The sequence below is a fragment of the Macaca mulatta genome, chromosome 2, assembly GCF_049350105.2.
Source record: "Macaca mulatta isolate MMU2019108-1 chromosome 2, T2T-MMU8v2.0, whole genome shotgun sequence".
Taxonomy (NCBI): Eukaryota; Metazoa; Chordata; class Mammalia; order Primates; family Cercopithecidae; genus Macaca; species Macaca mulatta.
This window is the reverse complement of record NC_133407.1, coordinates 99,976,034-100,002,655: the sequence shown is the minus strand read 5'-3', so window position 1 is coordinate 100,002,655 and position 26,622 is coordinate 99,976,034. Positions and strand designations below refer to the sequence as shown.

General features: G+C 45.4%; 1 protein-coding gene across 2 annotated transcripts in view; it reads right to left on the bottom strand.

Annotated features, from left to right (window-relative positions):
• The window catches only part of ITGA9 (integrin subunit alpha 9), a 388,682-nt gene that overhangs the window by 93,006 nt on the left and 269,054 nt on the right, over nt 1-26,622 (bottom strand). For both annotated transcript variants that reach the window (XM_015131366.3, XM_077992146.1), the window contains exon 19: nt 172-258. In XM_015131366.3, the coding sequence (XP_014986852.3) occupies nt 172-258 (87 nt within the window). The remainder of the gene's footprint in view (nt 1-171; nt 259-26,622) is intronic.

Below are 26,622 nucleotides of genomic sequence, written 5' to 3'. Positions count from 1 at the left end.
CGTACACTGCCAGCGACAGGAGTGTGGCAGGGCTTCAGTGGCCGCCCCAGCTGCTATGGGAGGCAGGGGGGTAGGAGAACTCCTCACCTCAGGGAGGCAGTGGCGGAATCAGTGGCTGGTGGGAAGGGCTGGGGCCTGCTGCCGAGGAACGGTCCCATCTGTGTCCCTTACCTTTGACTTCGACCTCATGAAAGGAAATCCCACGCTGCATTTGAGGAAGTCCGATTCCAGCAGCTCACAGGAGATGCCCATCTCCTCCTGAAAGAAAAAGTACCAACAGATGGGTCAGCTGCATGAAAGGCAGGTGTGCAGGAGCAGGCTCCACGGGGCAATCGAGTCCTTCGGAGCAGTGCTCAGACGGTAGGCACTGGTAGGACAAGGTGCCCTGACCAGGCCGTCTCCAGGCCCCTTCTAGCTGCCCACCTTTCCCACGGGTTCCCTGGGAAGACCGGCCGGGCGCGGTGGCTCACGCCTGTAATTCCAGCACTTTGGCAGGCCGAGACGGGTGGATCACGAGGTCAGTAGAAACCCTGCCTCTACTAAAAATACAAAAAATTAGCCTGGCGTGGTGGCGGGCGCCTGTAGTCCCAGCAACACGGGAGGCTGAGGCAGGAGAATGGCGTGAACCCGGTGGGGCAGAGCTTGCAGTGAGTGGAGATTGCACCACTGCACTCCAGCCTGGGCGACAGAGCGAGACTCCATCTCAGAAAAAAAAAAAAAAAGGACAAAACCACTCTTTACTCCCAACTAATGCTTTGGGTTCAAACCCTAGGGTGGTCCTGGTGAGGGGGGCTGGACCATGGGTGAGCTGGAGACCTCCTAAAGTTTGGATGAAAACACAACCCTGTCATCTTCTGGGCCCCTCTCTCCTAATCCCACACCCTAATCCTGCCTTTTCAGATCTTGGTGGTTTAGGAAAGACAAACTCTAAGAAAATCGCACCTAGAAAAGAGAGGGTTTCTTCCTAAAACCTGAAGCAGTGAGGGCTGGGCTGTCCACAAGCAAGTCTTCCCAGGGTGTGGGGAGGGTATAAGGGTGAGGAGAGGTTTCCAAGCGTAGCCAGCTTAGGCCGGACTCTGCACACAGTGGCTTGAGAGAACCAGAAGAGAAAGGCTGTAGGGAACTGCTGTCTCTCCACCTGGGCACATGGCTTCCAACCAAGGTGAAAGGAAAGCCAAGAGGCTCTTCACAAGCCACAGGACTTCTCAGAGTCACTGAAAGCAAATCAAGACTTCCAAGTGGAAACAGCATGTTTACAGATTTTGGAGGAGAAGGTACAGAGGTCCTCCAATTTCCAAGACTCCCATCTCAGCTCAGACTAACATTTCAAGGCATTTGGACAGGTGGATGAAAAATATTTTTATTGTGTGTCCAACTGGTAAAAACATATGAGCATTTACCATAATATATCTACTTAAACTATCCAATTATATGTATCTTTTATTCTAATACATTATGAACATTATCAAAAGCACCACAAATAAAGGTGATAAAAGGTAAATAATCTATGGGGCTAGAAATCAAGACAGTAATTGTGGAATAAGTGGAAGGAAGGAAGTTCTGAGTGCAGGTTACACAGGTTTGATCCTTTTGTGAAAGTTCATTGAGCTGGGAACTTAATAACTTGTATACTTTTGTTTGTTTGTTAAACATCAGTACACCCTTACTTAGAAAATAGCAATGAAACAAAACCCCCAAAAGCCCAAATACAATTAAACAAAAGATAAGAGATATACAAATATAAAACTAAACTCTAATATATCTTTTTAGCATCCAGTCTTGGATATAACTGATCTCAATGATGATTAGTTTTCTAATAGCTCTCTGTGCTTTTAGCAAGTGTTATTTGCACAGAGATCCGGGATCACCTGCATTAGTATCACCTTGGGAGCCTCTTGGGGCGGGGAGGGATTGCATTGGGAGTTATACCTGATGTAAATGACGAGTTGATGGGTGCTGATGAGTTGATGGGTGCAGCACGCCAACATGGCACAAGTATACATATGTAACAAACCTGCACGTTATGCACATGTACCCTAGAACTTAAAGTATAATAATAAAAATAAAATAAAAAATAAAATTTTTAAAAAATGCAGATTCCTGGGCAACACTCTATTTGCATTGCATGAGTCTTTTCTGAGTAGACACAGAGACTGCAGGGTCTGGGATGAGCATTTTCAGTACATAGTGAGCGATAAAGTTAGTGATTTTGCCGGGTAATGATGTTTGGTAGCTGCTGCTATGAGCTTTCCTCCCCCTTCAGTCCATTCGGCTGGCTGCCAGAGGAAGCTTCTTAAAATACGTCTCTCCCCAGTGCAAACAGAATAAAGTCTGAAATCTTAATCCCAGCTTCCATTTTGGCCCTTCCTTTTCTGTTGTTGTTCTTCCACTCCTGCCCCATGGCACATATACGCTACTATTCTACACACACCCTGCCTGCTCTTATGTCCACACCTCCGTTTAAGTTGTCCTCACCGTCAAGGAGCACCTTTCCTCAGCCCTTCCTCTGAGGTTTTCTTCCTCCGTCTTGTCCCCAACACTCAGGGATGGAAGCTCATGTATGTAACATGCGAATGGCACAGGATTCAGAACATGCACTGAGCATGCACTGAGTAGCTGAGCTGTCATATCACACACATTTCAGCACTGAGGGAACTGGTCTGAGAGATGTTAGTCACTGTCCTTGTAGAGCTCAGAGTTCAGAAGGGATGGGGAGCTCCCAGCAGAGACACAGATATTTACATGGCTGTGTGATGGCAAGTGTGAGGGCTGCTCTTAGAACCTAGAGAACAGGCATTGGCAATTTCAATAAGGAAAACCAGAGAGTAATTTCTCAAATGCTGTTTCAAGAACTGCATGGCATTAATGATTCACCATAGGTGGCCTTTCACTACCATCTTCTTCCCCATATTCCTCCTGCCAGAAGCAACACCCACAATTGTCCCAAGTAGACACTACCCTAAATCCTGGCTAATCGGCCTGTTGACATCAGAGGCAGCAAGCCAAAGTCTTATACGACCTTAGTTCTCTTGGTTTCCTGGGGACGGTCCTGGTTCATGTTTGTCATTCTGGTATTATTACTCTAAAGAGTGTCCCAGGATAAACAAATATATATGTAATATGTATGTATAATATATAAAATATATATGTATAATATATAATATATATTTATTTTATATATACATATATATTACATGCTTACCTAACTCTGTTACCAATTTCTCTTGTAATGCCCAATACCTCACTGGGAATTCCTTTCAAACCAGGAGAGAAGCTTTAGTTTTAAGTCAAAGGCCTATCTGTTCTTGAAGTAAACATTTATTGGTCGGGCGCTGTGGCTCACGCCTGTAATCCCAGCACTTTGGGAGGCCAAGGCAGGCAGATCACGAGGTCAAGAGACTGAGACCAGCCTGGCCAACATGGTGAAATCCTGTCTCTACTACAAATACAAAAATTAGTTGGGCGTGGTGGCGCATACCTGTAGTCCCAGCTACAGTACCTGTAGTACCAGTAGTCCTCAGGAGGCTGAGGCAGGAGAATTGCTTGAACCAGGGAGGTGGAGGTTGCAGTGAGCCGAGATCACATCACTGTACTCCAGCCTGGCGACAGAGTAAGACTCTGTCTCAAAAATAAAAATAAAAATAAAACAAAAAGATTTATTGCCCCAAACACTTCTTCAGTTTTCACATGTGTGAAATAAATGTCTTCACAAATTTACTCTGGGACTCAAGAAAACCTCAGTTTAATTAGCTTTGATCTAAGACAACAGTACTTCTGATCATTCAAAAGCTGCTCAGCTACCTTATTTTTGTTAATTCCCAAATGCTAGAAAATAACATTTATATCAGCATTTATTTAACTATTCCTGGTCTCTCTTCCACTTTACTCAGTCAAATAAAAATTTCAAAATTCTGCTTGGATCTTGGTGAGGACAGGCCAAAAGAGTAAACCAAAGACATCATCTCTAGGAACAAGAGAGCTGAGCCTATGGTTCATGACTCATGTGCTCCGGGATGGTGTTACAGGAAGGAATGTCATGGATTACCCTTCTGCCGCCTGTCAGCACCAACATAGCTGTTTATACTGGCCATGTAAACTGCCCTGACCAAATGTTTTTAATTCTACACCCCTCTCTTCTACTACTGTGATTTCCAAGGAGGCCCAGAGGTGTATCAGAGCATGTGTTTTGGCAAACACTACCACTCCTTGTGTGGATGCTGGCAGTGCTCCACTCAGAACCCCCTTACTAGATAGGTACAACAGCTTGAAAGGAATTGCTTTGCCTGGGAGGTTATGACACCTTCCCCAAAAGCATTCCATAGCCTCTGATTGACGTGGATACCCAAGGATGTTCCCTTTGCCTCAAGACAGGACCAACTCTGTTGTACAATTAATGTTCCAGAGCTCCCATGGGACTGGGTGAAGCAGACTCCAGCTGAGCCCACATGCCTGTTTGGCTCCTTCCCTTCATTCTGCTCCATTCGCTCCTCTTGCCCCAATAAATCCCTTTCATAAGAATCCATCTCGGGTGCTGCTTCTGGTGAACCTGACCTCAGATAATACTCTTCCCTTATGAGGCTGCTGGCACTGAGAGCCACTGGAAAGTACTAGACGTTTGCTCCCAGGTGGGGAGAGGCAATGAAAGGAGGATGAGGAGAAAGCTCACATGTTTATGATTCTTGTTTAAATCCATCCTAAGGAAGAGAAAACATCCCTAACTGCAGTTTATAAAGGCTGTAAGGCTTCTGCATTAGGGGAGCCCTTTATTCAAGGCAACACCAGTACCCACTTTGTTCTCCTGGTTTTGGATCATGCCCAGGGCATAACCTTAAAAAGCAGAGTCATCATGGAGTCACATGTCTTCTTGGTAGCCAGGCAGGTACCCAAGAATCACAGACATACCCACAACGTAATTCTTTTAAATAAAAATAAAATCTCATATTTAAAATGGATTGAATTTTTAAAACCAATTCAATTAAAAATACAAATTTTGGGGAGATATGGCTAATCTAAGCTGTCCCCAGTTCTAGGCAACATGGCAGTGGAGAGCGCTCTGGTTGGGGGTTGCCTATGACCTCTGCCAGGCACTTGGTATCCACCAGGATACATATGGGAGAGATTCCAGGGACCAGGCTTCTCCTGTGCTCTGATTGCTTCCACGTTCCAATCACTGCCTACACTGGCTTTAACTTAGAGAACTCAACGTTAGCATTTATCAAGGCTGATGGTTATGAGATGCTCGGCTGACTGGGAACACGGACCAGTGAACGAACTGTATATCTAATGTCCCTGATTGCCAGTGTAGACATCTCATTATCTGATTACAATACAATGCAAATCAAATACAGAGTGAAACAGAAATCTTGTTCTAAAAGATGCAGACTTTCATGAAATCAATGAAAGTGATGTTGAAAAATGGATAAAACCACTGCAAAACCACTGATAAATCTGGATCTGGCAGAGTTAGATCAGTTAACTGTTGAAAGAGTCAAAATTCTCTTGGATACGACTTTAAGATGCTTCAGAAGACAAAGATTTAATTTAAAAAGATCAAGAGAAGCCCTTAGGAAAAACTGGCCATTGTAAAAATGATCCTTTCGTGATTGTACCGAAAACCAGACAAAATATGAAACAAAGGATGTTATCTTATGCAACAGCAGGAAAATTCACATACAAAAGCTGCCTATCCAGCACTCAATTCCTTCTTTTGTTTCAGAAGTTAGGGCACTGGTATTTTAAAGACTCTTTGACAATTATAATTACAATGTTTTGAGTGTCATTGAATAAATGCAGGATAAAATAAACCTAATTTCGTAATTTTTAGCTGCACATTTCAAGCAAGGTCTCAATCAAAACTTTAAAAAAGATTTTTATTATAAAATTTTAGACCCTATTTTAAGAGGATTCACATAACTGGCCTTTTCCCCAGTTCCACTTTTCCTTGTCTGGCAAGGACGTTCAATACTCTCAAGGGCTTCTCGCTGAAGATTATGGAAGATTCAATTAAAAATTTCAACTAACATACAGATGGTCCCTGACTTATGATGATTCTACTTAAGATTTTTCAACCTTCTGGTGGTGCAAAAGCAATAGGTATTCAGTAGAAAGTGGTAGAAAACTGTACAATACTCTCAAGATGCTGGGCAGTGCAGCGAGCTGTAGCACCTTGTCAGCCACATCATCACCAGGGTAAACAACCGATACTCTAAGGAGAGCTGTGTTGCCAGATGATTCTGCCCAATTGTAGGTTAATGGAACTGTTCTGAGCATGTTTAAGTAGGCTAGGCTAAGCTATGATGTTTGGTAGGTTGGGTGTATTAAATACATTTTCAACTTATGATATTTTCAACTAATTATGGGTTTATCAGGACATAACCCCAACATAATTCAAGGAGCATCTGCACATTACTCTCAGGATCAGGAAATCATCAGTTAACATTTTAAAAAACACAGTGATGAAAAGCATAGTTGATTTATGCATACTCATTTCTGTATTCTCAGTGCCTGGCACTTAGCCTAGAACTTAGTAGCTCCTGAGTTTGCATTTATTAAATGAATAGGCCTTGACTTGTGGAAGATTCCAGAGAAGGGGCTGCAAGAAGCAGCTCATTTGCTGGTCTGCCTGGCACAAGAGATGCTTGCCTTGGCAAAGACCTTCTCTCATCCAGACATACCTTGGCTGTCCCAGCCCTGGAAGCTTGGCCAGCAGAGCCAGGCTCCAGCCCTGTTTGTAACGTGCAGAGGTTGGAAGAATCGAATAATGAAATTAGTGAGCCTCTTTGGCCTTCGGGCTCCTTCCTCCCAATCATACAAGCATTTGATGTCAGTCAAGACTCAGGCCTTACTTGACCATGAATGCAGCGCTCTTTGGGAACAGAATATCTTTGTGGTCAGTGACCTGTTTATGCTCAATGCTAGGTAGAGTTTGAAGTCTGACTTCTAACTTTCTAGTTCTCACATGTGTTTGTTAAACTGAAGACGACCCTGGTGTCTCTACATCTGACTGTCAGTCTGGCAGTTTAGTGTTCCTCTAAGACCCTTTCCTCCCTCCAGACACAACAAGCATGACCCTTGTGGGCTGGTAAAAGGGGCCCCACGTTAACTCACTTAATTTAGAATTTGGCTAAATTTTGGAAGCACTTTATTCCCAAATTCCGTAATCAACTGAGGTGTCAGAGGTGAGCAGAGGTTCTCAATAACCTGGCTCAATGAGTTAACACAAAACATTCTCAGCAAACACTTTATTAGCGGCACTCAATGATGAGTTAGCTTGAACCTTACCAGAACAAATAGTCGTATTCCCAGAGGGGAATCCTTTGGGATTGAGCCATAAAGTTCCTACCCATGAAGAAAAACACGTGAGCTTGCAGCATAGAAAGTGTACAACCTTTGGCATTAGCGCCCCAATTTTGATTACTGACTCAGATATATACCAGCAATGTGCTGTCAGGCAAATCAGCTATCCTTTCTATAAGCCTCGAGACCCTTACCAGTAAAATGAAGTCATAACAGGTGCCTTATAGGAGTATTGCTGGACTACCACTGCTGATGCATGTAGGATGGAGTACGTAGCCTCTACTTAGTCATGGTTTACTGTGTGCCAGGTAGTGTTTTAAATCCATTATCTAAAAACTCTATGGATAGCTTCTCTTTATTCCCGTTTTATGAGGAGGAAACTGGAATGCGAAGTTTTATCACTTGCCCAGGGTTTCCCAGTTGGTAAATGATGGAGCCAGGATGTGAGCCGGACACATTCCTTCCCAAAGCTCCTCTGCATGTTCTCCTTCAATCTTAACTTCCTTTCCTGACCCAACCCCCCTGCATATCTCCTTACAGAACATGACATGGTGCTTTGAATACACATGGGTATGGGGAAAGGGCCTGTCATTTGAACAGCTTATGAATTACAGACCCCAGCCATCAAAACACACTCTTCCATGTACTAGATTCACACAATACCTTGTCTCCTGCCACTTGCTCAGGCCCTGATGATACACTCTTGGCTGAGGGTTTCTCAGGGATAGTCCTGGAGTCAGAACAAACACAAGTCATGGTACTCTTGAATCAAGGAAGAGTACACAATACATAACTATGAAAATATGAACCTCCCACTGGAATGAAGCCACACAAGCAAGCACTCCTGTTGATCCCTGAGCAGAGATGCAGAGGGTGAACTGTTGTTGATGCGCTAGTCAAACTTCTGAAAGAGGCTCATGTAGCCAATCCATAAGGGGTCATGAAAAATCAGAGGCAGATGGGATCTGAGAAGTCACAGAGAAGGTGCTTTTCTTTGTATCCAGAATGTTGGCAACATGAAGACCAAGTATAAGCCTTGCTGGGGTCTTAACATACTCAAAGTTTCCCTCTGAAAGGACTTATACATCATCCATCTGTACATTCATTCATTCACTCACCAATCATCTAATAAACACCTACAAGATGTGAGACACAGAATGGGCAGAATACAAATGACAGGTAAGAAGGGATCTCGGCCGGGCTCGGTGACTCACAACTGTAATCCCAGCAATTTGGGAGGCCTAGGTGGGTGGATCACCTGAGGTCAGGAGTTTGAGACCATCCTGGCCAACATGGTGAAACTCCATCTCTACTAAAAATACAAAAAATTAGCTGGGCGTGTTGGCAGACGCTACTTGGGAGGCTGAGGCAGGAGAATCACTTGGACCCAGGAGGCGGAGGTTGCAGTAAGCCGATGTTGCGCCATTGCACTCTAGGCTGGGGCAACAAGAGAGAAACTCTGTCTCAAAAAAAAAAGAGACAGCATTTAGTAAGCAAAGACTCCAAATTAACACATTTTAATAGAGAAGGAAAGAGTATTGGTTTAATATGATCCAGGCTACAAGGGACCTAAATAAATTGTTCCAAGAGCTCACAGCAGGGTGCCACCCTCTTTGCCTGGTGGAGTAAATAAAAAAGCAAGTATATCAAAAAAGGTGACTTTAGGGTGGGCCTTGAAAGGATAAGAATTTGCCTCATTTGGGTGGAGCACTATGATGGGAGAGGCAGTGACATAGTAGCAGAGAAGGTGAAATGAATGGGGTAGACATTTCGGGACAAGGCTAGTACAGGGTAGCACCAAGAGAGACGGCACCAAGGCAAGTGGCAGCTGTGTGCCCAGAGGCTGAGTGGCATTCCTTCCCTTGATGTGAGCCCGAGGCTTCCAGCTCCACAGGCTCTGAAGCCAGCTTCTGAATGACACTGCAGATCTAGCTGTGAAGAACTTCTGTCCTCTGCTCCTGGGAGAAATACTGAAGTCAGAGGGCAAACGTGTAATTTCCAATAAGTGATATAGTTGCCCTGTGCAACATGGGGCTTCTATCAGCAGGGCCAGAGAATTCCTGTCTTGGAGGTCAAAAAGGGAAAGCAGTTGCAATCAGAAGGTTGCTTAGTGAGTTAAGGAAGAATTTTACATTTTGAGTACCCCTTTGTTTATTCATTAACTCGTTGAAGAGCTATTCACTGACTGCTGCCCCATATCAAGCCCTATTCTAGGGGATGGGGCTACAATGGCAAACATGGTCCTGCCGAAACAGCACACGTAGCCTATAGGTGGAGATGGCAAAAACAAAAAACTCAAAAGGAAATGAAAAATAACTGGCCGAGCACGGTGTCTCACGCCTGTAATCCCAGCACCTTGGGAGGCCGAGGCAAGGGGATCACTTGAGGCCAGGAGTTTATGACCAGCCTGGCCAACATAACAAAACCCTGTCTCTACTAAAAACACAAAAATTAGCCCGGTTGTGGTAACACACACCCATAGCCCCAGCTACTTGGGAGGTTGAGGTGGGAGGATCAATTGAACCTAGGAGGCGGAGGATGAACCCAGGAGGCGGAGGTTGCAGTGAGCCAAGATCGCACCACTGCACTCCATCCTGGGCGACACATAGAGACTCTGCCTCAAATAATAATAATAATAACAACAACAACAACAACGACAAAAGTAGCAAAAGAAAAACTGGATAATCTGGATATCATCAAAATTTAAAACTCACGTGTTTCAAAGGACACCATCAAGAAAGTGAAAAAATCTACAGGATGAGAATATTTTGAATAATATGTCTAATAGGAACTTCAGGATATATTTTTTAAAAGTCTTGCAGCTCAATAATAAAAAGATAAGTAACCCAACTAACAAATGGGTAAAGGATCTGAATAGTTTTTCCAAAAAATACATACAGATGGCCAATAATCACATGAAAAGATGCTCAACATCATTAACCTTCAGGGAAATCTAAATGAAAACCACAATGAGATACTACTTCATACTCATCAGAATGGCTACAATAAAAAAGACAATAACAAATGCTGGACAGGATGTGGACAAACTAGAACCATTATATACTACTGGTGGGAATGTAAAACAGTATAGTGGCTTTGAAAAGCAGCCTGGCAGTTTTTTAACCATGAAATATAAGTTATCATGCAACCCAGCAAACCCACTCTTAGGTATGCACCCAAGAGAAATAAAAACAAGAGCCCACACAAAAACGTGTACACAAATATTGATAGCAGCATAATTTGTAATAGACAAAAATTGGAAACAATCTAATGTTCAGCAACTGATGAATGAATAAACACAATGTGGTATATCCATACGATGGAATATTATTCAGCCATGTAAAGGAATGAAGTATGACACATGCCACAAACAAATGAACTCTGAAAACATTATGCTAAGTGACAGAAGCCAGTCACAAAGGACTGGCTCCATTTCATATAAATGATTCCACTTATACACAATGTCCAGAATAGCCAAATCTAGAGAGACAGAAAGTAGATTTGTGTTTGCCTTGGGCTGGTGGAAATAGGGGAAAGGGTACGGCAGCTAAGAAGTATGGGGATTCTTTTTGAGGCAATGAAATGTTCTAAAATTGACTGTGGCATTTCAGATGTACAACTCTGAAAATATACTCAAACCCACTGAATTGTATACTTGAAAAGGGTTAATTGCATGGCATCTGAACTATATCTCAATGAACCTGTTTAAAGTAATCACAGTCTGTGAGATGCATTCTGAAGGAGGCAAACAGCATTACACCTGGTATAGGTGGAGGGAAGGCCCTTTTGAGGAGGTACCATTTAGCTGAGACCTGCAGGCTAAGAAGGGGCTAAGCACATGAAGGGAGAGTGAAGAGTGTCCCTGACAGAAGAACCAGCATGTGTGGGGAAGGGAATGGTGAGTTCCAGAAACCAACCAGAGGCCACATGTTTGGGAAGCGACAGATGAAAGGCCAGGCCATGCGGAGCCCTGCTGCTCATCAGGAGTTTGGACTTGGATCCAAGTACAGAGGGAAGGGACTGGAGGGCTCTAAGCAGAGGAGTCATACCATCTGATTCACATTTTTTAGAATATTTTTAGTTGTGATGTAAGAATAGACCAGAGGCGGCCTGGGGTGAAGAACACGCAACAATAAGCAGAAAAGGTTTCTTCCTCACCTCTCCCAAAACATTCATGGAAATCGAGTCTGAACAGGTGGGGAACACAGACCAGATAAACTAAAAGTATCCTTAAGGAACTGGAGCACACAGTGACTCCAGCACAGATGCCAAATACGGATGATGGGCTGGCAAGGCTGGGAAGGAGCTGGCCATGGACACTCCGAGGGAACCAGAGGTGATTACCCATGCACATGGGGGATTTGGAGAATCAGGGCAAAGAAAGCACTACAAAGCCAGTTGCTTCCTTGAAATTTTGTCAAAACATCCATTTGGAAGCCACGGCCTACATTATTCTAAATTTGTTCTTTCCAAGCTTAAAAAAGTGAAACAAGCAAAAACTACAGTCAAAACAAATGTTGGAGGCAGATGAACCATGTAACTGCTAATGCAAAATTCCTCTCCCAAGTTAGGTAGTGAAATTCGGAGGGCAGGTATGGGTGGCTCACACCTGTAATCCTGGCATTTTGGGAGGCTAAGGCAGGAGGTTCACTTGAGGCCAGGAGTTTGAGGCCAGCCTGGACAACATAGTAAGACCCTGTCTCAACAAAAATAAAAATTAGCCAGATGTGGTGGCACACATCTGTGGTCCCAGCTACTTGGGAGTTGAGATGGGAAGATCACAGGCACAGGAAGGTTGCAGTGAGATATGTTTGCACCACTGCACTCCAGCCTGGGTGCCAGAGTGAGTCTATCTCAAAAGAAAAAAAAAAAAAAAAGAAAAGAAAGAAAAGAAATTTGAAGTGCAAGGAAATAACCCTGTGCCAGTCACTGGCAGTTGCAGACTGGCAGGCATCAGAAGCAATTATGTGATCAAATGGAGACGGCGAGGTCTCGTCCCAAACAGTCCACTTGGCCCTGAGGAAAAAAGTGCCTTGAAAGATTTAAAATGAGTAAAAATGATCTTACATTTTAAAAACTGAATACAAATTCAAAAGCACTTGAACAAGCTGTCTCGTTCCTAACACATCCCTCTGTAGTGTGGTGAATCAACCCTGTTTAGGACTAATCACTACATTTTTTCCAAAGTGAAGACAGACAAAAACACTCCCCTAAATCCTGGTGATTGTCCTCTTCAGGACCACAGGATATGAAATTAAGAAGCTAAATAAACAAATAAATCTAAGTCAACCAGTCGTTAACAGAAAGCCCAAAGTACAAAGACCAGCAAGCCATCCCTTCTAAAGCCTAAGAAGTAATTAAAGCATTTGATGTTCACTCAGGAAGATTTTCCTTCTGTTAAATAGTCACAAATGAATTATTCTCAGATTTTTAAAAACTGGTTTCTCTTCTTCAATTAAAAAAAATTTCCTCAGAGGCTGCAAATTCTTAGTCAACAAACTAAGAATTCAAAGTTGAATTCCATCTAATGAATTAAATTATTTTTATTTTCTATCACTCTTTTCCTTTGTCTTACAGGCTGACTGAAAACTCAACAAGTGGGGACCTCCCCTGAAATGACAGGAAATAATTTAACCTCATGGCATAAAAACAATTCATGAATGGTGTTTGGATGAAAAGGTTATGTAGGAGTCAAGTGTTTGAAGGGGCTTAGGTACTTACTAAAATCCTGGCCAGAAATCTTCATAGAAATGTACTCACGGTGAGGAGTTCCTTCTCCCCTACAAACCCCCTTCTACTCTGCTACTCTTCAAGTTTGGTTTGCAACTTGAAGTTGTGAAGGCCTTGCTACTCAAAGTGTGGTCCCTGGACACGCTCACTGTTAGAAATGCAGATTCTCAGGCCCCACCCCAGACCTGATGAGTTAGAAGCTAACCTCTGTGAACATGGACATTTGAGAAGCACTGCTCCATGTCACTGAGCCCTCCCTGGAGGAAACACGATATTCACTGCATGAAGACCACCTTCCTCATGATACCCTCTGCCCTCCAGAAAAATAATATGTATACTTTCCATGTTATTTGAGAGAGATTGTCTGTGTGAGTACTTACTTTTCTGGAACTGAAGACCTGTCTATTCACATGCCCCTTATCGGAGCAGACTTTAGGACAAGCATTGGGGTGTAATTAGTTTGTTTGGGTGGTGATCTCAGGGAGCTCCACGAGAGAGTAGTGAAGTGTGTCACCAACAGGTGAGAAAGCTGGGGCATCTATCCATCTCGCTGGTCTCTCCTTGGTAGAAAACTGTACTGGGGACGTTGACTATCCTGCACTTCCAGCCCTCCTGACTCTTGGGTGCAGCACACTCCTGTAGCCAGAGAAAGTTGCTAACCAAAGAGACACAGACAGGTCTCAGCCTGCAGAGGGACTGTCACAGGCAGCCTCCAGGGTGGGTGGAGGGGACATGGAGAGTGTTGACAGCATCTCTCCACATCCTCTCCCTCTGCACAAGCAACTGGGTTGGTGGAGCTGTGGACTGAGAACAGAGGCCGGGGGCAGCTACTGCTGAACTTCCTTTGGCTGCAGATGAAGGGATGGGGCCTGAGAGGACCTCTTCCTAGTCTAGCACCCTTGGAGTGCGTCTCCATAGCTCAACCTGTCAGCTCATGGAGCCCTGTCTCAGGGGGCAGCAGCTTACTAATCTCTTCCCTCGGGTTGGAACATCCACTTTGCTACTCCTGGGTACATCTCAGGACTCTTCTTAAAGAACTGGTATCCACTTTTAGGATGAGCCCTCCTCCATTTCTCTTTGTTGATTCAACAGGTCAGCTCCAATCTCCTCTTACCCAGACCAGCACAAAACGGCCTCCTGGTGGATGCCTTGCTCTCAGCTCTCTCCCCTGATGTGTTCTGCAAACTGCCACAGATGAATCCCAATATGACACTTTGTTTTTGCTAAAGAGCCTTCAAAGGTTGTTAACAAGCAACATTCTTCATTGGTTCTTAACTGGGGGTGTGCACTAGAACCACCTGGGAGCCAGGGATGCCATGCCCAGCTGTACAGGCTGAACACTGCATAGAAGCCCTGGCTGCTCTCACCAAGCGCTTCACCTTGGCATGAGTCTCTCCAATTTGCATAACAGTGCTGGAAAGGTGATGATGATGATCCTATGAAAAGCTTTGTAAAATAGACCCAGATGCAGGCCCCTCTGTGTGGCCACAGAATCAATGCATGCGACATAGGCATGCATGTGCTGAAAGCTTCCCAGGTGGTTCTGATGGACACCCAAGTTAAAAACCTTCAAAAGTGAAACTGCATTGAAATTCTCTGGTGGGCTTGTTAAAGATGCAGATTGCAGGCCCCAGCCTCCAGAGTGGGATTCTTTACAGCAGAAGCAGTCAGGAAACCTGGATTTTGAATCACCTGAGGCAAGTGTTCTACACTAGCCTTTGAAACACTGGTCCCAAGGGCTAATGTAGCCATTGCCATTTTTGAAGTTAAGAGATTGAGACCTAGAGTATGTGACCAAAAAAAAAAAAAAAAAAAAAAATGCCTTCCCTGGGATTCTTATGCTGGTGAGGACTGAGGAACCCTGGTATTATGGTCCTCTCTGCCTTTGAGTCAGGTGTCTGGAGCCTCCTGTGTCATGTGCCCCTGGGGCAGGGACTCAGAGAAATGAACTCTGCAGACCATGGCTGGCTCCAACATGGGTGCCCACCTGCTGTGCTCCCAGAGGAAGCCCATCTACTCGTTCAACAAGTGTTTTTTATTTTGTCTCAAATGGGAAACAGCTTCTACAGAACAATTCTCATGTGTGAGACACGTATGTTTTCTGTTACTTCTCACATTCCTTTGTTCATGCTCTCATTTAATAATTATTGAGTAGCCTCAGTGTCCTTCATTGGGCCATATGCCTTTGTAACACAGTTCCTGCTGTCTCCAAGGAGAAGTTCCCAGCCTGGGAGGAAGAAGAAGAACCAACTGGTTCAAGGAAAGATGCTTATCATCTCACATGATGAATGCATATGGGTGCGGTTGCACCAGGGGCTGAAATCTGGCCTCCCTTTACCAGAGAAGCTTTGGCTGTCCCCATTCCCACACCACACGTCCTACTTTGCAGCTCATTGTTATTACCGTTGTTTTACCTTTCCTTTTAACTAACTAAAAGGTCTAATAGTGCTTTAAATTATGGAATCCGATACTGGACTACCATAGTCATACTATGTACCATACCAGTGCTTACTTTAGTGGGAAAATTAGCTCATCATTTGAACACTGATATGGTCTGGATTTGTGTCCCTACCCAAATCTCATGTCAGATTGAAGGAGGGACCTGGTGGGAGGTGACTGGATCATGGGGGTGGATTTTCCCCCTATTGTTCTCGTGATAGTGAGTGAGTTCTCATGAGATCTGATGGTTTAAAAGTGTGTGGCACTTCTCCACCAGCCCCCCTTCTCTCCTGCCACCATGTGAAGAAGGTTCTTGCTTCCCTTCACCTTCTGCCATGATTGTAAGCTTCCTGAGGCCTCCTAGTCATGCTTCCTGTGAAGCCTCTGGAACTGCGAATCAATTAAACCTCTTTCTTCATAAATTACCCGTCTCAGATAGTTCGTTATAGCAGTGTGAAAACGGACTAATACAAACACATAGGTCAAAAGCTATTACAAATGACAATAACAAAAAATATCATTCATAAACTGCCTGATGTAGCTGAGGGTTTACTTATTCAGAACTTCATCAGGCTTAAAGACTGAATAGGCCTTTGTGGCTGCAATAGAACTTCTGCTCTGTCACCAGCTTATTCAATAGATAGTGAGCTCATCTACTGTGCCAGGTATGGAGGTATGTGAGTATAGCCCTGTCCTCAGAAACTTTTCCATTAAATACCAGATATAAAGTAATTGCCTTGGCAGTTGATGTAACAGAGAAACATACACCAGCTTAGGGCTGAAGCTTTAGGAAATGCCCATGAGGACAGGAAGGGGCACACAGGCTGTCTCTTAGTGTGTTCTGAACATGCACACATCAAGGAAAAGCCCGATGCCAAGAACCTCGGTGCTCAATACGCAATTAGAACAAGGGCAAGACAGTTTTACAAGAGCACTGAATGAAGGACCTGCTAATATAATTAAATGATGAAGTTATGGGTTCCTTTTGTATTTTTAAGAACAATATAGGGAGACAGGCTTTGCCTTCCAGGATTACCTTAGTTTTCTCCCATATTTGTTTCTGACATATTTCAGTTAATGGGCCAGTTGTTTAAAATGACTTGCACATACAAATAGTAAGGGTTGCTTTTGGTTATGGCAATGGATACGTTCTAAATTCAATCTCAATAGAGTCATTTTTTGAAAATTAATTTCTTTGAAAAAAAGGATGAGCTGCAGGGCCATGAGATTGCCTTACGATCTAGTATGCTTGTTCTGAACTTGTTGGAATATATTAAACTTCCAGTTATGTTAGGAGCTGGCTTGGCTGTGAGGAAGAGAGAAATTGGTCATTTACTGATTACTTCCCATGCTTTGACCCTGCAGAAGTAGTTGACTGAGCAACCTTTTCGGCGTCTGTATATGTCATTTTCAATGTCTCTCTCCTCTACAGGATAGTTTTGCTCATTCTTTTTCTCCCTTTGAAAATGTTTTACGGTGCCTTGCTTTCCATACTATTTTTCGTTCTGCTTCAGATGGCTGGACTGGCTGCACACCATCTTTCTCATAGCAGAGTATGGGCGGGATGTAAATCCCACATCACAGAGCTCCATCCAGGGGTCTCTACCAGGCACAGCCAAGCACACTGACTCCCCAGATGCCAGCGCCTCTGTGTCTTTTGTTGGAGGATGGCCACGGGGCTGCTGGCACCTTCTTTGCATGAACATGGAGAGATGGAAGTGCTTGGGAATTCACATCCCCTTGGGGGAATCCTCAGCCATGCTCTTTTGTCCCTGACTGGGACACTGAGATGTGACCTATACTTTAGACAGTGCCAAAGTCACCCACCTTCTTTCTCCCTCCTGGGGACTTTGCTTGATATCACATCCTTGTTTGACCTCCCTCCCATTAAAGCTCTACTTCCCATTCCCCTGAGAACACTTCCTAACAAGTTATTTTTACATGATGTCTTATCTCAGGATTTTGTTTTAGGGAACTCAGCCTAAGATAGCAGGAAAGAGACTATCACACAAAAACATCTAGTCCCCCTCTTCTCCTTTCTGGTATCGAGATGCCAGTCAGAGGCAGTGTAAACATTTCAGACTCGGAGCAAGTGGTCTTCCAGGTCCTGCGAATCTCTTGTCCTATCTCATGTTTCATTGGGGCAGCCAGTTTCAAGCAAACCAGGATTTTTTAAACAAAGAAATCCACCCACCAAACATTAAGGATGGCTTAGCAGACTTACGTGACTACATATTGATTTTAATCTACTTAAGTGCCCCTTAAACATGGACTTGTTTAATAACCATTCCCATGTGTTTTCTCTTTGTCTACTTTGGGAACGATGCCTCTCACACTGTCCATACCAGGCTCCAGGGAATGAGGGCAGAGGCCCTGAACAGCAGGTTGAAGCCACTCTCCTCTTTACAGTTTCCTAGGGGATGGAACTGGGACCCTGAAGATGTCTCAAATTGTCATTGCACAATGATTACGTTTTTTTCAAACTGACTTGGCTCTACCACTTACCAAGTAGTACCTTAAGTACCTCCCTGTAAAAATACAGATAGTAACTCCTAACCCACAGTGTTGCTGGAACGATATAATGAGTTACTCTGGTGGCTGCCACCATGGTGATAGTTATTGCTATTAGGCTCTAAGAGAAACTTTTCAAGAGTTTTCTTTGCTCTGCCACCTACAGTTGTGGTAGGTTCTCAGGCTGTTCAAAGCCACTCTCAGAATGAGACCCTTAACCTGGGTGGGCTGCCTCAACATTAACAGGATAGAGCTTAACTGTCCTGAACTCTGATCACGTGACATTTTGCTAAGCATTTTGCTAGGATGAACAGATTGATACTTCTCAAAAACCCTACCAGTATTATGATTGTTCCATTTCACAGATGAGGATACAGAGACCCAGAGAGGGTGGAGGAACTTTCCAAGGTCACACAACAGCTATATATGGTAGAGTGATCAGGTCCCATGCTGCCTCACAGATGCCCGCATGCAGTGGGGCCTTCAGAGTGCATGGTGCAGAGGAAGTTTTCTTTCCTTTGCTCTGGGATAACCTGCCTGTAGCACAGTGGCTCTTCAACTGTGGCACACATTCGAGTCATGGAGGCTTGCTAAAACACAGACCGCTGGGACTCCCCGCAGAGTTTGACTCAACAGGTCTGGGGAGGAGCCCACGGTTGTTTTTCTGAGCAGGCCCCAGCTGGTATGGATGCTGGTGGTCAGGAGACCATCCTTTGAGTGGCAGTGATGTAGATTCTAGAAACACTGGTGGCTTCCTTCCCTTGGGAGGGAAGCAGCTTCTTGGGTGGGACCCACATGGAGGATGGTCTCAAGGGAGAGGGGAAGAATCAGCCTGCTGAGCCCATGGACTCTGAGAGCCCCTTCTGAGCAGGGGATGCTGAGAAGTCTGCAGGGTCCCTTGCCCCTGGCCTGGGGACTCCTCACCAGCCACCAGCTGTCACTGCGACATCCAGATGTTACCTCCCTCTAAGCTGCCTCCAGTTCCCCTTACTAAAATAAATAGGGCTAGAAAACTTTACAATGGTGATGTGGTGAGGAAATGCTGAAAAGGAACCCAGAGGAGGAGGAGGGAATGGACATACATTTACAGAGTACCTTCATCATGTCTGCCCTGTCTTATTTAACACCGACAACCGTGAGGTAGGTCTCACACTTCCCACCTTACAGATGAGGAAATCAAACCTCTGAGAACTCAGGCAACTTGCCAATATCCATGCAACTATTAAGTGGCTGAAACTGGGATTCTAACCCAGTTCAGTTTGGCTCCATGGCTCCTGCATTTGCTCCACCCCTGTGACTGTCCTGATGGGGGACACCCTGTTAGGTACATCATCACGCAGCCCCTGTTCCCTTGGCACTGCACAGGTTACAGAGGGAGGGCTGTGGCTCAATGCAGCATTTCTGCCAGGGTAGGAAATGTTTTGCATGCAGCCTTTTAAACCATGAGACAGACTCTGGTCTGTGTGGGGTTTCCCAACCAGAAATAAAAAGATTGGAGGGAATCTCATCCACCTGGAGGGTCACCCTTAGCTCAGAAACAGCCGTGTGGCTGCAAGCAGAGCAGCCCCAGGCCTTTAGGGCTGGCCAGAAGACCCTTGCTGGCAGGTAGCATGCCCGTTTGTGAGTCCCCACCAGCAGCTCCCTTGTGAAGAAAGCTCAACAGGTTTTTTATAAAAGGCAAAGCGAGTTTTCTTTGGCAGCAGGTTCAGATTTCCTGCCCTGTTCCATGATCTCACGAGGGAGTGCTGAAAGTACCTCCCATACCCCCTCCCCAGCTCCAACCAGCCCGGTTCCATGCTCAGACTTCCTGCTTATTTGGGGAAAGCGTTTGTTTCTTGTCTTCTTAATTTGAGACCCTCCTCCCTCCTCCCTCTGTGGCTCAATCCATGGCCCCAGTCTGCATCTGGAGACAGCGTCAGTCCCTTTAGTTGAACCTTCTAGCTGAGGGGTGGTAGAGGAGGGAGCACCAAGTTTGTGTGGCCTCAGCTGATGAATTTTTAACTGCTGAAAAATGACACGTGGGAAAAGAATGCTGTGCTTAAATCTTACACTTAGACAGCACTAAAAGGTGAAAGGAAAGGTCACATGGACTTCTAGACAACAAAAGCTCCCACTTTTGTCCAGACAGCTGAGTTCTTCAAAGGGCTTCTGAGAGGAGAGACAGAAATTCTGTCTCCCATCAGTGAGTTATCATCCCACGCCACTGTCTTCAGCCGTTGGGGTTTTAACCCAGTCACTTCCAGAGCTGCTGGTCTGTCTTAGAGCTTTAAGGGAAGATGGCCACAGAATACTCAGGACCAAGGACTGGAGTGGTGAGACCCTCGTCCTTCGTCAACACTAGCAGGACGGGAGGATGAGGGTCTGCACCTGCTATTATCTATGAGACTCTGGCCAAGCTACTTGCCTGCTCTGAGTGCCAACACTTCATTGGTAAATGAAAACAACAATACCATGGCAGACATGTTTCTTGCCACCCATATCCATCATCCATCTACCCTTCCCTCTGGGGAGCCATCCCCTCCCCACTCCACCTCACTCCCATCCCATTAAGAGGTGGGCATGCGACCCAGGCTTAACCCAATTGGACCAACGAGACTCAATGACATTTTTGCAAGAACTTTTAGGAAATGAGATTATTTATTCACTGTGGCCTGGCAACCATTTTGCCACCCTGAAGGGACAGAGAGCCTGTCTGAGAATGAAGCCAAAACAAGGAAGACAAGCTGACAGATGGAGAGAGAGAAAGAGACACTGTGACAACTTTTGGAGGTCCAACCAGAAGCTGTGGTTGAAGCCAACCCCAGGTATTTTCACTTTGCAAAACCCTACGTTCTTTTACCCATACCAATTGAGGTTTTCTATTGCTGTCACTAGAAAAGTTGAAACAGATACAGATACCTCACAGTGTTCAGAGAAGCAAATTTAATCAAGGCCATAGAAAGGACAGCTCACAGAGTAGGCCTCTGAGCTGTAGTTCTGAGGCCCGGTTCCCCCAAGTGGGATGGACAACGAGCCACCATGGTTCCAGGCACCAAAGGGTGGATGGGGATGCTCACCAGAGGGTTTCAGGAGGACACACGGAAATGTCCATACTGAGGCGGGACCCTCTGTGGTCACTTGGAGCCCCCTGAAAAGTGTCCCACATCTGGGGGAGCCTCAGAGCCGACCTAACTTCCTCAAGCCCCAACTGTAAAGGTGACTTGGGCTCATTTGTATTTGCGGGGCTTCTCAGGCTTACTGGACATCAAACCCCATCCGTGCCCACCAGCATTCAGGAGTGCAGCTGCTGGACCCTGGAGGGCCAAGATTCCGTTTTTAATGGGTGCCAGGTACTGTTGCACTTTACATATGGTACTTAACTTATAAGTGTAGAACACTGATCATAAGTACAGTGGTTTTAGACTATGTTCACAAATTATTTGACACTTCTCCCTTTGAAAGGTGAAGCCTAGGCAAGGTGCACTGGCTCACACCTATGATCCTAGCATTGTGAGAGGCTGAGGTGGGAGGGTCACTTGAGGCCAAGAGTTTGAGGCCAGCCTGGGCAACACAGCAAGACACCATCTCTACAAAAAATTTAAAAATGAGCAAGATATAGTGGCACATGCCTATAGTCCCAGCTACACTGGAGGCTGAGGTGGGAGGATTACTTGAGCCCAAGAGTTCAAGGTTACAGTAAGCTATGATTCCCCTCCCCTTGAATGTAGGCCAGACTTAGTGGCTCGCTTTTGAAAAACAGAATGTGGCAGAAGTGATGCTGTGTGACTTCTGAGAGGTCATGAAAAGGTGAGTGTCTGCCCAGTTCTTGCACTCCTGGATGGTTTCACTGGGGAAAGTCAGTCACTACGTGGTGGAACACTTCAGCTACCTATTGGAGGGACCCATGTGGAGAAGAACTGAGGCCGCCAGCCAACAGCAGGTGCAGACCCGCATCCTCCTGCCCTGCTTGTGTTGATGAAGGACGAGGGTCCCACCGCTCCAGTCCTTGGTCCTGAGTGCTCTGTGGCCTGTGACCAACAGCCAGCCAAGCGAGGGGCCACAAGGGAAGCAGATCCTCCAGTACAGCCTTCAGACAACTGCGTCCCCAGCCAACATCCTGACTGCAGTCTCATAAGAGACCTTGAGCCAGAACCACCCGGGAGTTCCCGACCTGCTATGAGGGCTAATCAACGTTGTTTTAAGCTACCAGGTTTTGAGATGTGATTTGTGACACAGCAACAGATAACTAACACAGTGGGTGTTAGGGCTGCTATCCAGATGAGGAAGCAGAGACCCAGAGTCAGATAGTGGGGAGAGAAGGGCCCCCTCAGCTGGCTGTAAGACCAGAGCCTTGCCCTTCATTCCCTCTTCAGGAAGCTGCGGAGACACTACGCCTTCCTTGTATTTTGGCCATAAGTAGAGTCACCATGTATCTTAACTGCCTGGGGCAGTCCTGGTTTATGCCTGTTGTCCTAGGGCTAATTACTCATGCTGTCCCTTTCAGCTCCTAAAGGATCCCAGTCTGATAAAATAAAAAGTAACAAATGGTTAAATTATGTAGTCACTCCCCAAATAAAGAATCTATCTCCGATGTCTGGGGCTCAGCTCCTCTGAAAGGTTACCGTGAAGCCAAGATAATTGTCATGTTCAGCAGACAGCCCTGCGAGCCCAGGATCAAGACACCCTCCCACACAAACCATGCTCGTGGGTTCATCCTACCTTTTTATTTTTCTCTATTTATGTGTGTGTCTGGGGGGGGATGTTTATTTCTTGACAACACCATCAGTTTCTCGATGTCAGGGATCAGGTCCTACCCCATTTAATTGTGAGGCAGAATAGCCAAAGAGTAAGCGTTGCCATTAGACAGATGGGGGTTCCAATCTCAGCTCTGCTACTTACTAGCTTTGTGATCTGGAGCAAACTGCAAGCTTTCTGAGCTAAGCTGTCACCCCTGTAAGATGGGAATAACAATTCCTGCTCCACAGGGCTCACATGAGTGTCCCCTGGGATGACGCATGTGGCTGCGGCCAATACAGCTCCTGTGTTCCTCCCCTCCCTGGCACATTCTGAGCTGAATATTTGTGAAAAGAAATCCAGAAAAGTAAATACAACACTGAACTTGGTTTGTCCTATCACAAGCAGTCAGTTAGAGTCTTTTCTTCTTCCTACTGTCAGAATGAAAGTTTCACGGAGGTTCGCTCTCGTCGCCCAGGCTGGAGTGCAGTAGCGCTATCTCAGCTCACTGCAACTTCCGCCTCCCGGTTCAAGCGATTCCCCTGCCTCTGCCTCCTGAGTAGCATGGAGAGGGTATTCTTTAGAAACCCTGGATTCATGCTGTCTGCTCCAGACTTTCCAAAATCTATCTTCTCACTAGAATGTGCTGTTTCCTCCCACATAAGCTTCTCAAATTAAAGAGGAAGCATGCAGGTGATGATGTCTCCATACAAGGAGGCCTGACGCCTTCTTCTGAAAGCATGGGTTTGTGTGTGAGGGCAGGCATCCACCCAGTCTAGTCAAGGTGAGCCTCAGTCACACCCACCCACCTGCCAACCAAGGGCCCCCACTGCTACCACTCAGCTCCCAGCTCTCCCCTTCCTCACATCCTCAGGTCATCCTTTCCAAAGCATGGACTCACTTATTTGGTCCCTATTTGGTCCCCCATCTTTATGCCCTTGCAGAGGTTTTGAAAGAAAAAGTGATGCTCAGTGATGGCTTCCATGGTTCAGGGTTGGCCTTGGGACACTTAAGAGAAAGGATCTGTCCTGTGTGCCAAGCTCCCCAGATGGATGAATGCACGAGAGAGCCTGTTTACTACTGTGCTGGGAGAGAAAAATCTCTTTCCTCCCAGTCAGCTTCACATGCCAGGTCAGCACCATGACTGGGGGTTTACAGTGGGCACTGTATGAGGGAAAGAAGAATTAGACAAAAATATCTAATGGTTACTATGTCTCAGGTATGGTCCTAAGTACTTTACATGAATGTCTAATTTAATCTTTGCAACAAATTTATGAGGTCAACATTATTCTTAGCTCAGTTTCACACGTAAGAAAACTTAGGCATCTGTTCTGTAATTGAGGCAGCATTAAAAAAAAAGAAGAAGAAAACTAAGGCCAAGGCAGAGACATCACTGAACTTGCCCAAGGTCCAACACATATTAAGTGGTGCTGGGATGGGAGCAGATTTAAGCCAGAAAGTCTGGTGACAAAACCCTACTCTTAACCACTGTATTGTGCTGCTTTGTAGATAAGTTGAAACTTAAATGGCATCATGCTAAAGTGGCCTGACATATCCAAACGCCTGAGAGGGATGCTAGAGCAGTGAGTGCTGAAGAGTATGGAAATGGGATTAAACCTGGGCTCCACCACTTTATGAGACCTGTAAGACCCTCCTCTCGTGTAAAAAGGGGTAATCCAGGGTTTCTCAGCCTCAATGCTGTTGACATTGGGGCTGGATAATTCTTTGTTGTGTGTGTGGGGGGGTGGGGGGCTGTCCTGTACATTGTTGGATAATCCCTTGTTGTGTGAGGAGCTGTCCTATGCATTGCTGAATAATTCTTTGTTGTGTTGGGGCTGTCCTGTGCATTGTTGGATAATTCTTTGTTGTGTGGAGAGCTGTCCTGTGCATTGTTGGATAATTCTTTGTTGTGTGGGGAGCTGTCCTGTGCATTGTTGGATAATTCTTTGTTGTGTGGGGAGCTGTCCTGTGCATTGTTGGATAATTCTTTGTTGTGTGGAGAGCTGTCCTGTGCATTGTTGGATAATTCTTTGTTGTGTGGGGGGCTGTCCTGTACATTGTTGGATAATCCCTTGTTGTGTGAGGAGCTGTCCTATGCATTGTTGGATAATTCTTTGTTGTTGGGGAGCTGTCCTGTGCATTGTTGGATAATTCTTTGTTGTGTGGAGAGCTGTCCTGTGCATTGTTGGATAATTCTTTGTTGTGTGGGGGGCTGTCCTGTACATTGTTGGATAATCCCTTGTTGTGTGAGGAGCTGTCCTATGCATTGTTGGATAATTCTTTGTTGTGTGGAGAGCTGTCCTGTGCGTTGTTGGATAATTCTTTGCTGTGTGGGGGGCTGTCCTGTACATTGTTGGATAATCCCTTGTTGTGTGAGGAGCTGTCCTATGCATTGTTGGATAATTCTTTGTTGTGTGGAGAGCTGTCCTGTGCGTTGTTGGATAATTCTTTGCTGTGTTGGGGGCTGTCCTGTACATTGTTGTATAATTCCTTGTTGTGTGTGGGGCTGTCTCCTATGCATTGTTGGATAATTCTTTGTTGCGTGGGGAGCTGTCCTGTGCATTGTTGGATAATTCTTTGTTGTGTGGAGAGCTGTCCTGTGCATTGTTGGATAATTCTTTGTTGTGTAGGGGGCTGTCCTGTACATTGTTGGATAATTCCTTGTTGTGTGTGGGGCTGTCTCCTATGCATTGTTGGATAATTCTTTGTTGCGTGGGGAGCTGTCCTGTGCATTGTTGGATAATTCTTTGTTGCGTGGGGAGCTGTCCTATGCATTGTTGGATAATTCTTTGTTGTGTGGAGAGCTGTCCTATGCATTGTTGGATAATTCTTTGTTGCGTGGGGAGCTGTCCTGTGCGTTGTTGGATAATTCTTTGTTGTGTAGGGGGCTGTCCTGTACATTGTTGGATAATTCCTTGTTGTGTGTGGAGCTGTCTCCTATGCATTGTTGGATAATTCTTTGTTGTGTGGGAGCTGTCCTGTGCATTGTTGGATAATTCTTTGTTGTGTAGGGGGCTGTCCTGTGCATTGTTGGATAATTCTTTGTTGTGTGGGGAGCTGTCCTGTGCGTTGTTGGATAATTCTTTGTTGTGTGGGGAGCTGTCCTATGCATTGTTGGATAATTCTTTGTTGTGTTGGGGGCTGTCCTGTGCATTGTTGGGTATTTATCAGCATCCCTGGCATACCCACTCGATGCTAATAGCACTGCACTAGTTGTGGAAACCGAAAATGCTTCCAAAAATTGTGAACTATCTCTTAGGAGACAAAATCACCCCTGGTTGAGAAACACTGGGATAATTATACCTACCGCTCAGAGGTTGGGGTAGACAGTTTGCAAAAATGCCCACTCTCCACCCCTCCCTTTAACTACATCCCTTGCAGTTTTGACTTTGCAGCTACTCCCATCACAAGGTGGATTTTATTCCCCCACCTTGAATTTGAGCTGAAATCATGACTTGCTCTCACCAACAGAATGCAGCAGAAATGATGCTGTCTGTTCCAGGCCTAGATTTCAAAAAGACTTGGAACTTCTACTCACTCTTTTGGAACCCTACAGGGGCCTTGGCCAGCCTGCTGGGGATGAGAGCCACTAGCTAAATCACTCCCCTTGTCCCAGACAACATTTGGGTTCCAGCTGACCTACAGCTAACCACAGAAACATGAGCAAGGTTGGCCAAGAACAGCCGAGCCTGGCCCAGAACTGAAAAACTGCCTAGCTAACCCCTAGAGTTATGAGCAAATAGAAATGGTTGTTGTATTAAGCCCACTAGATTTGGGGGTGGTTTGTTATGCTAATGAATCCAGAGCTGCTGTGAAGAACAAATGGGAACACCTTTGAGCTACCTAAGCCCTGCCTAGCCCACAGGAAGCACTCAGGAAGGGGTAACCACAATGATGTGGTCACTCACCCACCCTCTTTGCAGAGCCTGTGCT